This window comes from Limulus polyphemus, unplaced genomic scaffold (genome assembly GCF_000517525.1).
Source record: "Limulus polyphemus unplaced genomic scaffold, Limulus_polyphemus-2.1.2 Scaffold1585, whole genome shotgun sequence".
NCBI lineage: Eukaryota > Metazoa > Arthropoda > Merostomata > Xiphosura > Limulidae > Limulus > Limulus polyphemus.
The window spans coordinates 49675-62510 of record NW_013667195.1 but is presented as its reverse complement, the minus strand read 5'-3'; the positions used below and the strand labels follow the sequence as shown (position 1 = coordinate 62510).

Sequence of the window (12836 nt, the reverse complement as noted above, 5' to 3'; positions counted from 1 at the left end):
AAAATGATTTTGCATTCAGAAATTCGGGACTTAAATACGGATTTGATGGACGAGAAAATAGTGCATATTGGACGTGAAGAAGGGAGCAAGTTGCACGTGGGGAAAAAAACGCGCCTGATTTAAATGTCACATCTGAACACTCACATCCTTTTAATTATGTTTGAAATTATGAACATTGCTCAACATCATGAAAATTAAACCTTATTTTCAATAAGCAATCCTGAAAAATATTTGGGGGTGCTTAACTTTTTTCCAGGTGTATATGTGGCTATATATGAAATTTTTAGGGAAAATATGATCTCTACCCATATTAATTTCTTATGATTTATAAATACAATATTTTAAAAATAGCTTTGGAGCTTGAGAAGAGTGGAAGAATTGTGGAATCTAAGACATACAGTGTTCTACAGACACAGGTATTGATGTTATTTGTTTAATGGCATCCTAAAGTGTTATTCCAGTAAAAGAAAAAGAGACAGCAAAGCAAAAACAAGGTTTTAAAAAAAATGCGTAGCAAAACAGGATTTATAAATATTTTAGCAAAGGAAAAACTTTTGCATCCTTCACTTAGCTGTATTTTTCAGTACAAAGTTCCACTTATTTCTCTTTGTGTACTGTTTCATTGTTCAGGGTTTCTCTAGTAGCCTTGCAAACTTTTCAGTAATCTGTGGTATTGTATTACTAAGAATAAATTATTTTTCATTTACTTTCTTTTTATATGCTGTTTCATTGTAATTAGAGTATGTACAGCTCAACTTATCTTTTTCTGCTTTCAAACATACCTTCACTAAATTTTAACTACCTTCCATTTAATTCTGTGTATGCTGTTTTGAAAACTTACTAGGTATCTTAATATTTAATATTGCTTGGGAATAGTGATCTAGTTGTAGTAAGTTTTAACTCCAAAAAGTTTTAAAATTTTGGTCTATAACCTACACATTATAGCTTTAAAAGTGTTATGGAAGGCCTTGAAGATGTTTGAATTTAAAAGAAAAAATTGAGGATATGGTTGATCTTTTTCAATAAATAGTTTCATTTGTAATAAAAATTCAAATATTTCTATTTATGATGACTTTTTTTACATATGATATTTGAACTTATAAACTTATAAGACAAAGTTAGTCTAACAAAGTTTAGTATTGTGGTTGTTCTGAAAAGTGCAATTTGAAATAACAAAATTATGATAACATAAAAATCTTTAGGAAAATCTTTAAATTGTTTAATTTTGTAGTAGCATTAAAATGTTAAGTGAAGTAAACATTTTCTTTCAGATTTGGTCTCTCCTCCCTGGTTTCTGCACACAGCCTACTGACCTGACAGAGGTAACTTTTTGTAATGCAGCCCTCTTCCAATATTTTCTAACTTTTTTTTTCTTAAGTACTAGGCTATTATAAAGTTATGACACTTTGCTGAGTTTTAACAGCTAATTTGTATTACAAATTCTTAGGTGTCTGTTTCTAGGATAACATGAGTAATTAAAGACTGGTCAATAAAAATGGATGGATCCATAACTGTGGTTCCATTTGTTATTATTATATAGGTTAGTCTATGGACTTAACACTAGAAACCAGATTTTGATACCTGTATTGTAACTTTGTGCTTAATTACAAAAAAATAACAAAAATATTTATGTAACTCTAAGAATACAATATATGAAGTTTGTTGATTTGAATTAAACTTATGCTTTAAATACTTAGTACATAGTTTGTTCTGCTCAGAAGTTAATATAGTTGTTACAAAAATAGATTCCAAATTAGCTTAGTGACAAGGATTTATTAGTTATTTAGATGAGTTGTTTAAAAATATATGTAACAAGTACTTTATTTGCTTTACAGCTAAGGTTTATATAAAATGGCTAGCTCTGCTTATGTTTATAGAATTGAGATTTTAAGCCAAAATTGACACTTGACTAGTAGTCTCTGGTTGACCCATTCTCTGTGGCTGGGATGTATATTTCCCAATGCTCCCATTTCACACTGCAACTGGGACAAATGTTTCCCATTGAGAATTTAAACCAAAATTAGCACTTGACTAGTAGTTTCTGCTTAACCTATTCTCCGTGGCTATTCTCTCACACTGTAATTGGGACAAATGTTTTCCATTGTTGACGCTGTTTACATCTTTCTCTGCTGGGTCCAGAAATGGAGAGCTAGCATCCTCTTGTCTCATTGCCTCTTCATCATCATGCATTTGAACAACATTTGACTCACTTTCACTATCTTCTAAGCTCTCTGAGTTAAGTGCATCAAGCATATTTACATAGTAATTAGGGTTATTGCTTGCCACTCTGCCAAAGCAGGCACAGTTGGCACACAGTTGTCATACATTCCACTTATGCATTTTGTTGGTTACTGAAGGGCTGAGTGGAAAACATTGAGGGAAACCATATAGCAATATTAGGTGGGATGCCTGTGAATACTTTCCATTTTACTCCCATATGTCATGCGTGGCAATTTTGAATGACAATGGAAAACATTTGTCCCAGTCACAGTGTGAGGGGGTGGGAGCACTGGGAAATATATGTTCCAGCTGCAGTGAAGTGGTTAATAAGCTAGGTAAGAAAACTTTATTAACTGTATTCCAGTTGTAAGACTTTGAGTACTATACACTGGGTGTTGCTAAATTTTTGTTCTTGCTACATACTATGCATTGTTATGGTGACTTTATAATTCACATAGAAATGATTAATAACTTATAATTTATGATTTTTGAAAATTTCAAATAAATATTTCAATTTTTTCAAAATTTGTTTTGGACTAGGAAAAATATATAACATTGGGCATAAAGTTTTTCATTTTCTCTTTGTTCTGCTGGTCAGTTAGGCCTTTCTTTTTTATAATATATATTTTTGTTTGTGGTAGATGCTGGAAATATTTATCAGAATTTCTTACAGTTTCTACTTGTTTAATGTTCTATATTCATATTTTGGAGGAAATTTTCCTCATCTCTGTATTATATACTTTTAGGTTGATTTATTCATTTTAAGACTTTTTGATTTTACAATAATCAGTTTTTATACTTGAGCTTAGATTTTTCACCTTTATTTTAATTTACAATAGTTTCACATTGTTGTGCAACCTGTTTTTCAAACCTTTTAAAATTTGAATATTTCCTTAACTATAGTGAGCCAAACTCTCTTTTCTTTGGCTTTAGGTGATTATTTAATAGTTATAGGGGAAATCATGAATTTTAATATTTCTGTCTGGGATTTGTCCCTAAACTGCATTGTGTATGTGGATACTTAGAGACAAAATACCTTTAAACTACCCATAGAGTTTTCACCAACATTTCTTTTTCTAAATATTTTAATGAGAGAAAAACTTCAAAACATGAAAAAATTATTATTTTGATCATAAGCAGTGCTTTATTACCATTAGCTGACACAGACGATTGAAATCTTATTTCTATTACTTTTATCACTAACTACTTTAAGGAAGCAAAAATTGTATAAAGCACGATGTTAGGTAATGTTCATCTTCATTCTTTCTTTTATTATTAAATCCTCAATGACCTCATTAGATGATAATTACATAGCTTGCTTTGTAAGAGATAAATATTGACTCGTTTAACTGATTAAGTTCTTGTGTCTTTAAATTCAAAACCTAAAATCTATAATAAGTTGGAAATGTGTCCTATTTCTGCATCTTTTTTTATCACACTTGGTAACAAATACCAAAACTAGACAGCCCATGTACACCATTGGACACTTTCTAGTTACCATACCAAAAATTATGGTAATCAAGCTAGTTGACTCTGAGTGATCGATGCTAACACACACATCACTGAAAGTATGACAGAGAAAATCAATAAAATACAATATACTATATATATATATATATATATATATAAACCAATATATTACAAATTGTTTGGTTTAGATATCAGGGATAATTTTATTTTTGTGAGTGAATATTTTATTATTGTTTAGTGTTTGTTAAAGTAAGAGTTAAAAGCAGATGATTGTAGGAAGTTTTTGTAATAATTCACTGATGTCAAGAATATAGAAGGCAGATAGACCATTAAGTGATAAAGATAAAAACAGCATGATATGAGCGGGAACAGCAGACAGATAATAACAAAAGAGAATAGTTGGTGTGAAGTTAACTACAGTAGAAGTGATAGGCCTAATGTTTAGTATGCGAGTGAAACTAACAGTAGAAAAGAGAAGAAAAATTGGCAAAAGAAAAGTTATGTATATTATGTATATTTTATTTTAAATTCTGATAATGTATTTCCATAAAGGTTCTAATGTTGAGAGTCAAGTGAAGATAATTTTTGCCATTTTCACTTTAATATAATCAGTTTTAGTACTTAGCCACATGTACAATTAGTTCCAAGTAGAATGATTTTATGTGGAATAAAGTCACTATGTAGGTAAATATTTTGGTACTTTAAAACTCTAATCAACCAAAGATATATAATTAAGTTCAGAAACTTATCATATTTTGAAAGATAGTTCATGTTCTTTTGAGGATATGAAAGTATAAAGAATATTTATTGTATATACTTTTTTTAGTCCTTCAAAGGAATTGCCAAGATTTTGGGACTGGCTCTAAGTGAACATCCTGATCTTAGGCTTGATATTCTGGCATCACTTAGATTATTGGTACTTAAAAATTTAGAAATTGGTGAGTTTAACCTTTCATAGTATTTTTTTTTTAAGAATTAAAAATTAAGCTTACTAGTTGATATGGAAATTAAATTAGCAATAATAATTATATAGTATGTGTTCATAATAATCAATTAAACTTTGCTACTGTGTCAAGTAAAGTGTCTCATAAAATCTGTGTATTTACTCTAGATTGTAGAATAGCACCTGACCTAATTGATATAATTTATAAAAAAATAAAAACTTCATAATTTTTATGTAAAAATAGTAGAACAATTTTGGGTTAGTTGGATAAATTAATATATTTCAAATGATTTGTTTTTATATTATATATTGCTAATTGCTGTTATATCCATGAAGCAAAACGTCTGATTTTTTAAAATCTGAAATTACAGTAGTGAATATTCTTCTCAGTTTAATTACCTGAATCAATTTACAGTTTGAGACATTCTTAAACCAACAGAAAATCAAATCTTGAGTTAGTTACTGAATATTTTATATACAAGTACAGCATAACTTTAGTGTAGCCATTGATCTAGTATGTGTTGTATAATGTTTATTAAGAAGCATAATTTGAGCATAACATTTAATGCACTTTTGTATGTAATATGTTTTCTAAATATGTAATGATAAAACTTGAATTTATTTTAAATTCTCAAACTAATGAAACCATGTGTATAAACACTTTGTTTTCAAAATGAGCTTTAATTACTTACTTATTTCTCACAAAGTTTGACCTTGTACTTTGTAATTTATCTTAGAAGTAAATAGGAATGAATTGGCACGATATGCAAAGAACTACCTGCCAATTATGTTAAATCTGTACACATCTGAGCCAGAAGATAATGAGGAAGGCATTAGGCTTGCTGTTTATGAAACAATTAAGGTCTACTTGCAGATTACTGACAGAGAGGTAATAGTTGAACTGTTTTTCAGGATATTTAATTCAATACATGAAGTTTGAAAGTATAGGATAATTCTGAAACCCTTTCTCCTAAAATATTATTTACTTTTCTTACATTATAATTTTTACTCTGGTTCTAACTATCTGTCATGAATTAGTGACACTAGATTATTTTTGATACTTTTTACATTTGTAACAATTTTTGATACACTATTCATCTTTAACCTGTTGTTCTTTAAAAAATTGTAAAATTTGCATTTGGAAATTTTATCATACCTGTTTTTAAAGCAGAAAACAGAAATTAATTTTATATTTTTGTTGATACATTTTACTAAATTAAGGAATTTTGTAATAGATGTTTCATCTAAAGACATCTAATATCCAGTTGAGTGATAGGTTTGACAACTTTATGTAAAATTCTTAGACAAGAAAATGTAAAATATATCAAAAAACATAGAAGTTTAAAGCTATTAATATTCCATTCTTTCTCAGTTATGCAGTAGCTTGTTTGACAAATCTTTACTGAAGTTAAAAGAATCAGACATTACTTCCTTTAGCAGGTTAGTACCATCTTATGTCAATTTTATGGTTAACTTAAAAGTGCTTGGAGACCTTTCAAACAATATCAGATAATTTGAAATAGTTCAAAAAGTAAATAATTATGAAAAATGTTTCAATAAATAAAAAATAGCTATAAAATTAAGTTATTTTTGACAGATGTAATGGGTTGACTTGAAATATCTTCAGGTTTCTCTAATGACTTTGTACCCTTTGGTGGAGGGCTTCTATGTATCTAAAAAAATGAAAGTTTTCAAACTTTGTAATCATATTGATATTGACATTATACTGCTTTGAATATTGTAGATATTGAATTAGTAAGTGATTTTCAAATCAAGTCAAAAAGTGATAAGCTTCTGTTATTTTGTAATTGCATTTTGTTTACCATGACTACTACTGTTTTGGTCATGTACAACTCTTATAATCAAATGTACCAGTTTATGAGCTTAATAACTTGATTTACTTAAGTTTTAACCTTTTACACTTAGTACTTGTCTATGAGATAAAATTGGAAGTTATGTTGTAGAAACATTATAAGAACATAAAAATGTTATATTAAAACAAAAATATTCTCAATTTATATCACCAATCTTTTTGCATAAACTTGAAGTTGGTACTAGCAAAGTGATTCATTTTGAATTAAATATGATAAAACAGAGCTATTGAACTAATTGATGAGTTTATAAGTATAGGTAAGTCCATGGAATTGTAGGATAGTTTTTGTAGTACAATTCAACTATGATAAGCTATTTTTCTAGCATATGACATTGAATATAAACTTTTTTCACTTTTTATTATCACAAGATGCCTTTCTTAGTTTGATTTCTGTCATAATTTGTACAACTATTTTTTGGAAGAGTATGACCTAAACACATCATATTTCTGTTCTACTTCTTAGAAAAATGAATATAATAATACTTTTAATTGAGTATCTTTAATTAAAATCTGTAAACCAATTTTTGAAAAGTGTTGTTTTATAAATATTCCAGTTTTATTCATTTTCTTATGATATATTCTACATTTTCTGTTTGCTAATTTCATCTTTTTTTGTTTAAGATCTAGTTTGTTCAGTAGAAAATTAATGATATTTTGTTCTTAAATATGTAAAAACAGTTAATCATAATTAATGAAAAAAAATGATAATTTATATTAACAACATTATTTTGCATTTTTATTTATCAGACATGCAGTTTTAGATTTGACTAGAGCTCTCCTGCTTTATGTCAGTGAAGACCAAGTGAAAGAATTATATTTCTACTGCAAACCTTTACTTCAAGTATGTGTTAAAGCAGAAAAATTAACTTGCTATAAAAATAGTTGATAAAAACTGCTGCTATAGAAATTCCAAATAATTTCAAAACATTAATGTTTCATAGGGACATTAAGAAAAAAATAACATCTACTTAATCTTTATTTTCAAATGTATATACTATCTGAAATTATTTAAATATGAGTCTGATAATGGTATAAAACTTGTTTTTAAATGTTTTACTACAGAATAGTTAGTATTGAGTAATTACAAATGTGTTGGGTAAAACTTTGTAGTTTTATCATATATTAAAAAGTAATAGTTGCATTCATATACCTCCTCCAATGGCCCAACATTAAGTTCACAAACTTAGTGTTAAAATCTGGGATTTTATTTCCCATTGTGGACAGAGCACAGATAGCCCATTGTGTTTTTTTTATGCAAACAAATCATTCATACCTCAATGTTGAAAGAGGGTTTTGGCCTAGAAAATGTGAATCCCAAACTATGAAGAAATAAAAACATGCTTATTTCAGGAGAAGAGTTTTGTTTTTGTCCAACAAATCAGATGGTTGTAAATTATTAGCCATTCCATTATTTATAAGCTTAAGAATGGAAGGATTATCTTCAGTCACACCTAGGAATGATTGCAGCAAAGGCCTTGAATAATATTTTTATTATCTCCAATTTCAAAAGATATATTCAGAGTTATGTAAACAGATGTTTTTTCTAAAATGTATTGAACTGGCTAGGTTCACTTAGCCAAATGCAACACTAATCATTTTTTATTTTTGAAACAGATTTTGAAGTATATAAAGTGAGTAGTAGACTGGAAACTGGGTAATTGGCTAAAATTAAGTAATGATTTAGACTTATTTCTAAATGACATATTTCATTGAAATCAACAAAATTACAAATGCCAAACATTACTTCTGATTCTGTACATTTTGAGTTTAACTCCATATTTTCCAATATAACTAAAATTTTTAGCCATTTTGTGGTAATGGTAGCTGCACATCTTTGAATCCTAAGATTTGTATAAAGAATTACTTGCACAATGTAAAAATTATTTTTTAGATGTACTTGGAACTCCTATTGCAGGGTGTCCAGCCACAGGGAAGATTATCAAAACACTTTCCCTGTAGGGAAAATACAGAGAATTTGAAAATTTCCTGAAAAACAGGGAATTTCACTGGCCAAATTACATTTTTGTAAATTTGTTACATCATCAAATTTGATGTATGTCCAATTTATGGGACTGGAGAGTGGGTGTGGTATTTATTGGTTATCTATAATTTTTAAAACATAAAATGGCTACTGGTAATTTTACATGTCTTACATTAATGTTCTGAGTAAGCATACATTTAAAGTCAAAATGGAAATGAGCAACTGTTGACCCAGAGCTCAATATTAAAGGTGTGTCCATTCAGTATTAACAACAAAATCAAACCCAATAAGATGTGGAAACTTTAAAAAACAACAACAAAGAAACAAAAAAAAAATAGGAAGATTTTATAAGATAAACACAGACATGATTTAGAGGCATCAACGATATTTTAACCTAGTCTAGAGTAAGTTTCCATTATTCCCACCCATCTGGTGACATACTTCTAAGTTTCAGAATTTTGGACACACCCTTTTACGTCTGAAAGATAAAAATGGATGTGAAATATTCAACAGGTTATGGATGGAGCAATGTGATTTGGGTTGCTTTTGGCTTGTGGTAATCTTGAAAAACATGGCAGGTTTTGTTTTTGCTGACTTCAAAAATATATTAATGCACTAATTGATCTTTTTTTTTTATTGAGTAATTTTGGTGGAAGATCAAGGTTTCAATATTCTGATTGTATGATTTTGTGTTTTTGTTTTTCATAAATAGTACATTTGTGTTAATTCTAAAACATCAGCATGCTTTGCTCATCTAATAGAGAATGGTACTTGTACAGTTATTTTACAGAACTGTAAAACAATATTTTGCCTCTACCTTTGGATGCCATGATAACTGGCTTTAAAATTGCATGAGTAAAGATAATTTAGGGGTTGAAATTGAAATTATGTGTTGTTGAAAAATTACCAAAGTCATGCAGTCATGCACATGCCAGTTATCAGAACATGCTTATGGATCAAAAGACAGCAGCCAAGAAGGAAAAATCTAAACGAGAGGCAGAAGAAACTGAGCAAGAGTTCCTTCTTGAAAAGAAAAGGCTTAAAATGCTAGAAGATGAAGCACAATCATGTTTCAATGATTCAGATAAAATTGGTGACAGGCCCTAAAAATTGACAACAGCAAGGAAAGTAGAAAAATGTAAAGCCAATAGCCATGAAGAACAAGGTTGATGATATGGTTAAAGTTGAGATTGCAAAGCAAAAAGAAAAGCTTTTGGCATTATCAGCAAAACTCGTTCAAAAATGAACTCAGAGTTTTCATGTCAGTCTTTGAATTTCTGCTAGCAAAACTGCCTTAACTCTTGTTTGATTGTGTTGATGTTATTTAGTATGTATCTTGCTTTTTATTTTGTATTATGAGCTAATACTCTGTCCGTTGTTTTGTAAATGCGTGATCACTGATTACTCGACTAACGTTTTTTATGTTGGCTATGAGGAACTTGTATGCAAAAAGCATATTAATAATTAGTTCAATGTTTTACACTCTATTTTGAATGTTCTAAATATGTTTTAGAGCTTGTTTATGAACACATTTCTTAGGTGAATAAGGTTTTTGGTAACAAGTTTGTATTTTATTGTGAGAGGCTGGAATAGTCCATCATTAACATAAAATGTTGTTATACAATCAAACTGGTTGATTGTTTTATTAACTTTAAGGCATGTTAAGTGTAATGTTTAATGCATGGGCTTTGTGAATTTTATAGTAAAGATTCAACATGTAATTTATTGATATTAATATTAGATGCATAGTTGCTGTAATGCATTTAATTTTTGTGCACTTTTTTAGCCTTTTACCAAAAGAAATAATAAAAAAAAAACATTTTAAAACATTATTATAAGTCCTGTTATTGTGTCATGGTGGAAAAGGTGCAGCTGTGAGGGGAGGTTGGAGGCTCAATTAAATAATATATATTGACATTATTGGATAATATGGTCAAGAAAAAAGATGCTGGTAAAACATGGAATTTGAAAACTAAGTAGTCTCCCTGCTATTGTCAGTCCTGCTCTATCTGATAGCTACGAATACACTAACACCTTAATTTCCACTGTAAGAAGCTTTTCAAAAGAAAGCAAGACAACACATTTTGACAGACTGTCCACTGTACATGGAACATTGTCTTCCAAAATATGTTTGAGCAATCCAAGTGAAAAGTCTATTGGTTCATAGGTTTGTTGGAGAAGAGGATAGCATGAACATTAGTTTCATTTTCTGTTGTTCAAAGAATCACTGTGATGAACTTAGATGTTTAATTTTATGATTTGTGTATAAGCATTTTCAAATGCTCATGAATTCACCATTAACCAAATATATAGAGACTAAACATAGTATCATGCATTCAGTTGCAACAACATGCTACTGCATTAGCATGTGCAAATAAATTTTAAGAATTGCAGTTAACCTTCTGTCATCCTGTGTATATGAACTAATAATTATATTCCTTAGTTTCAAAAGTTATTAATCAACAACTTTAACATTTATAGTTTTTTTTGATAAAACCAAACTAAGTTTAAAAATTGTTTATATTTTGGTTTTAATTTCTGTTGGTACTTCTATGAATTCTAAATATAATTAAGTACAGGCTTAAAATATGTTTAGTTTGTCTAAATTACTTAACATGCAAAAATTCTACTTTGTGCAACTTTATAGAGTACATTTTTATTTGAGATTTAATCTCTAGAGTATATTAAATGTGTTAGTATTCCCCGCTATAATTTGTTTTATGGTTTCAAAACAAATCTCATAATTAAAAAAGCAGTTTGACAGGAAGGAACCTAGATTATGTTTCATAAGATATTTTTCATTTGTTTTTTCTCTAGCATGAAGACCACACCATACAAAAGAAAGCATACCGTGTGCTAGAAGAGTTGTGTCAGGGTCAAAGTGAAGGCTGTTGTTCATTTGTCCAGCAAAATCTGCATGATCTTCAAGAATTACTCATCGATGCTTTATCCAAGTCTGTTCCTTCAGCAAAAGCTGTAAGAAAATTTTTTCTTTCTTGCAAAGTAGTGAAACTTTACATTCTATGGGTACTATGAAAAATTATTTTAATGTTATTAGCCAATGTATGAGTTCTTTGTATTCTGCTTCATTTGTTTTATGCTTTATTACCATAGTTTCTAGCAGTAGAAAGAAAAATCTGCATAAAATTTCCAACTGCATTTTAAAACAACTGTGATGTTGTATTGTGGGCTTGAAAATAATGGACACAATAACACAAGGAGCCCAGTTTAAGATGGTTTCATACTGTATGCTAAGTGATGGGGATCAGAAGTTAAAATCAAGTGTTTCATACTGTATGCTAAGTGTTGAGAATCAGAAGCTAAACTGAAGCATATTTTATACTATATGCTAAGTGTTGAAGAGCAGAAGTTAAAGCTGAGAGTGTTTCACACTGTATGCTAAGTGTTGAGAATCAGTAGATAATATTTTAAAATTGAAATTTTTCTTTTGATATTTAGAGCACTAAAGTTTAATGCTGTTGTTGAAATGATAGGTGTCGGTCAAATATAAAAGACTGTTTAGTGTTGGTAGTATTATTAATTAATTAATTTTGTGTTTGTAATTCATTGATGTCGAGGCTATTGAACATTGTGTTTGCAATCCATTCATGTCAAGGCTATGGAGATTTCTAGAAGGCCTTAGTGATAGACTTATAAATAGCTGTGACCAGATAAGTGGAAAGAGAGTGAAAGTAAAGTCACATGAAAGAGAAGTTTGAAAATGTAAAGTTAACCATCGTGTGAGTGAATAGCCTAATGGTTTATATGTTAGAGTGAGATTAACACTTTGAAAGAGATAAGGAGAATTGTTTGTCTTGTCAATAAGTGTTCTAAACTAATTGACTGTGTGGACTTTGAAAAAAAGCAGATGATTATTGGAAGTTCAAGATACAACTGCAGTAACTATACATGGATACTATTGAGAGAAAAATAGTTTGTCTTGTCAACTGAATTCTAAAACAATTGAATTGCCCCAAGTGGACCTTTGACAAGAAGAAAACTGTTTAGGGTTTAAGATACAACTATGATGTCCATAGTGTAAATAATTTTTTTTTACATACAGTTAACTTGTTTTGAATATATATATATATATATGTGTGTGTGTGTGCTTTTTAGAAACAAGTGGAATGTGTGCTGTTTGTTTATTGTCGAATATACCATAAATAAGTCACAGACACCCATTGTTAAAGAATCCTTAGCTCAACACACCCATATATTTACATTACTATACATATATATATATATATATATATATATATATACTCTGCTAGTACGGACCGAAGGACGGATGTACGGTACAGCAGGAAGGATAGCATAGAACTAATTTAGTTTCTATTTCTTGTTGTTAC

General features: G+C 29.2%; 1 protein-coding gene across 2 annotated transcripts in view; it reads left to right on the top strand.

Moving 5' to 3' along the window:
* The window catches only part of LOC106464195 (RRP12-like protein), a 150038-nt gene that overhangs the window by 100921 nt on the left and 36281 nt on the right, over positions 1–12836 (top strand). For both annotated transcript variants that reach the window (XM_013924320.2, XM_022391898.1), the window contains exons 16-22: positions 352–416; positions 1272–1322; positions 4517–4628; positions 5371–5522; positions 6006–6073; positions 7254–7347; positions 11305–11463. In XM_013924320.2, the coding sequence (XP_013779774.1) occupies positions 352–416; positions 1272–1322; positions 4517–4628; positions 5371–5522; positions 6006–6073; positions 7254–7347; positions 11305–11463 (701 nt within the window). The remainder of the gene's footprint in view (positions 1–351; positions 417–1271; positions 1323–4516; positions 4629–5370; positions 5523–6005; positions 6074–7253; positions 7348–11304; positions 11464–12836) is intronic.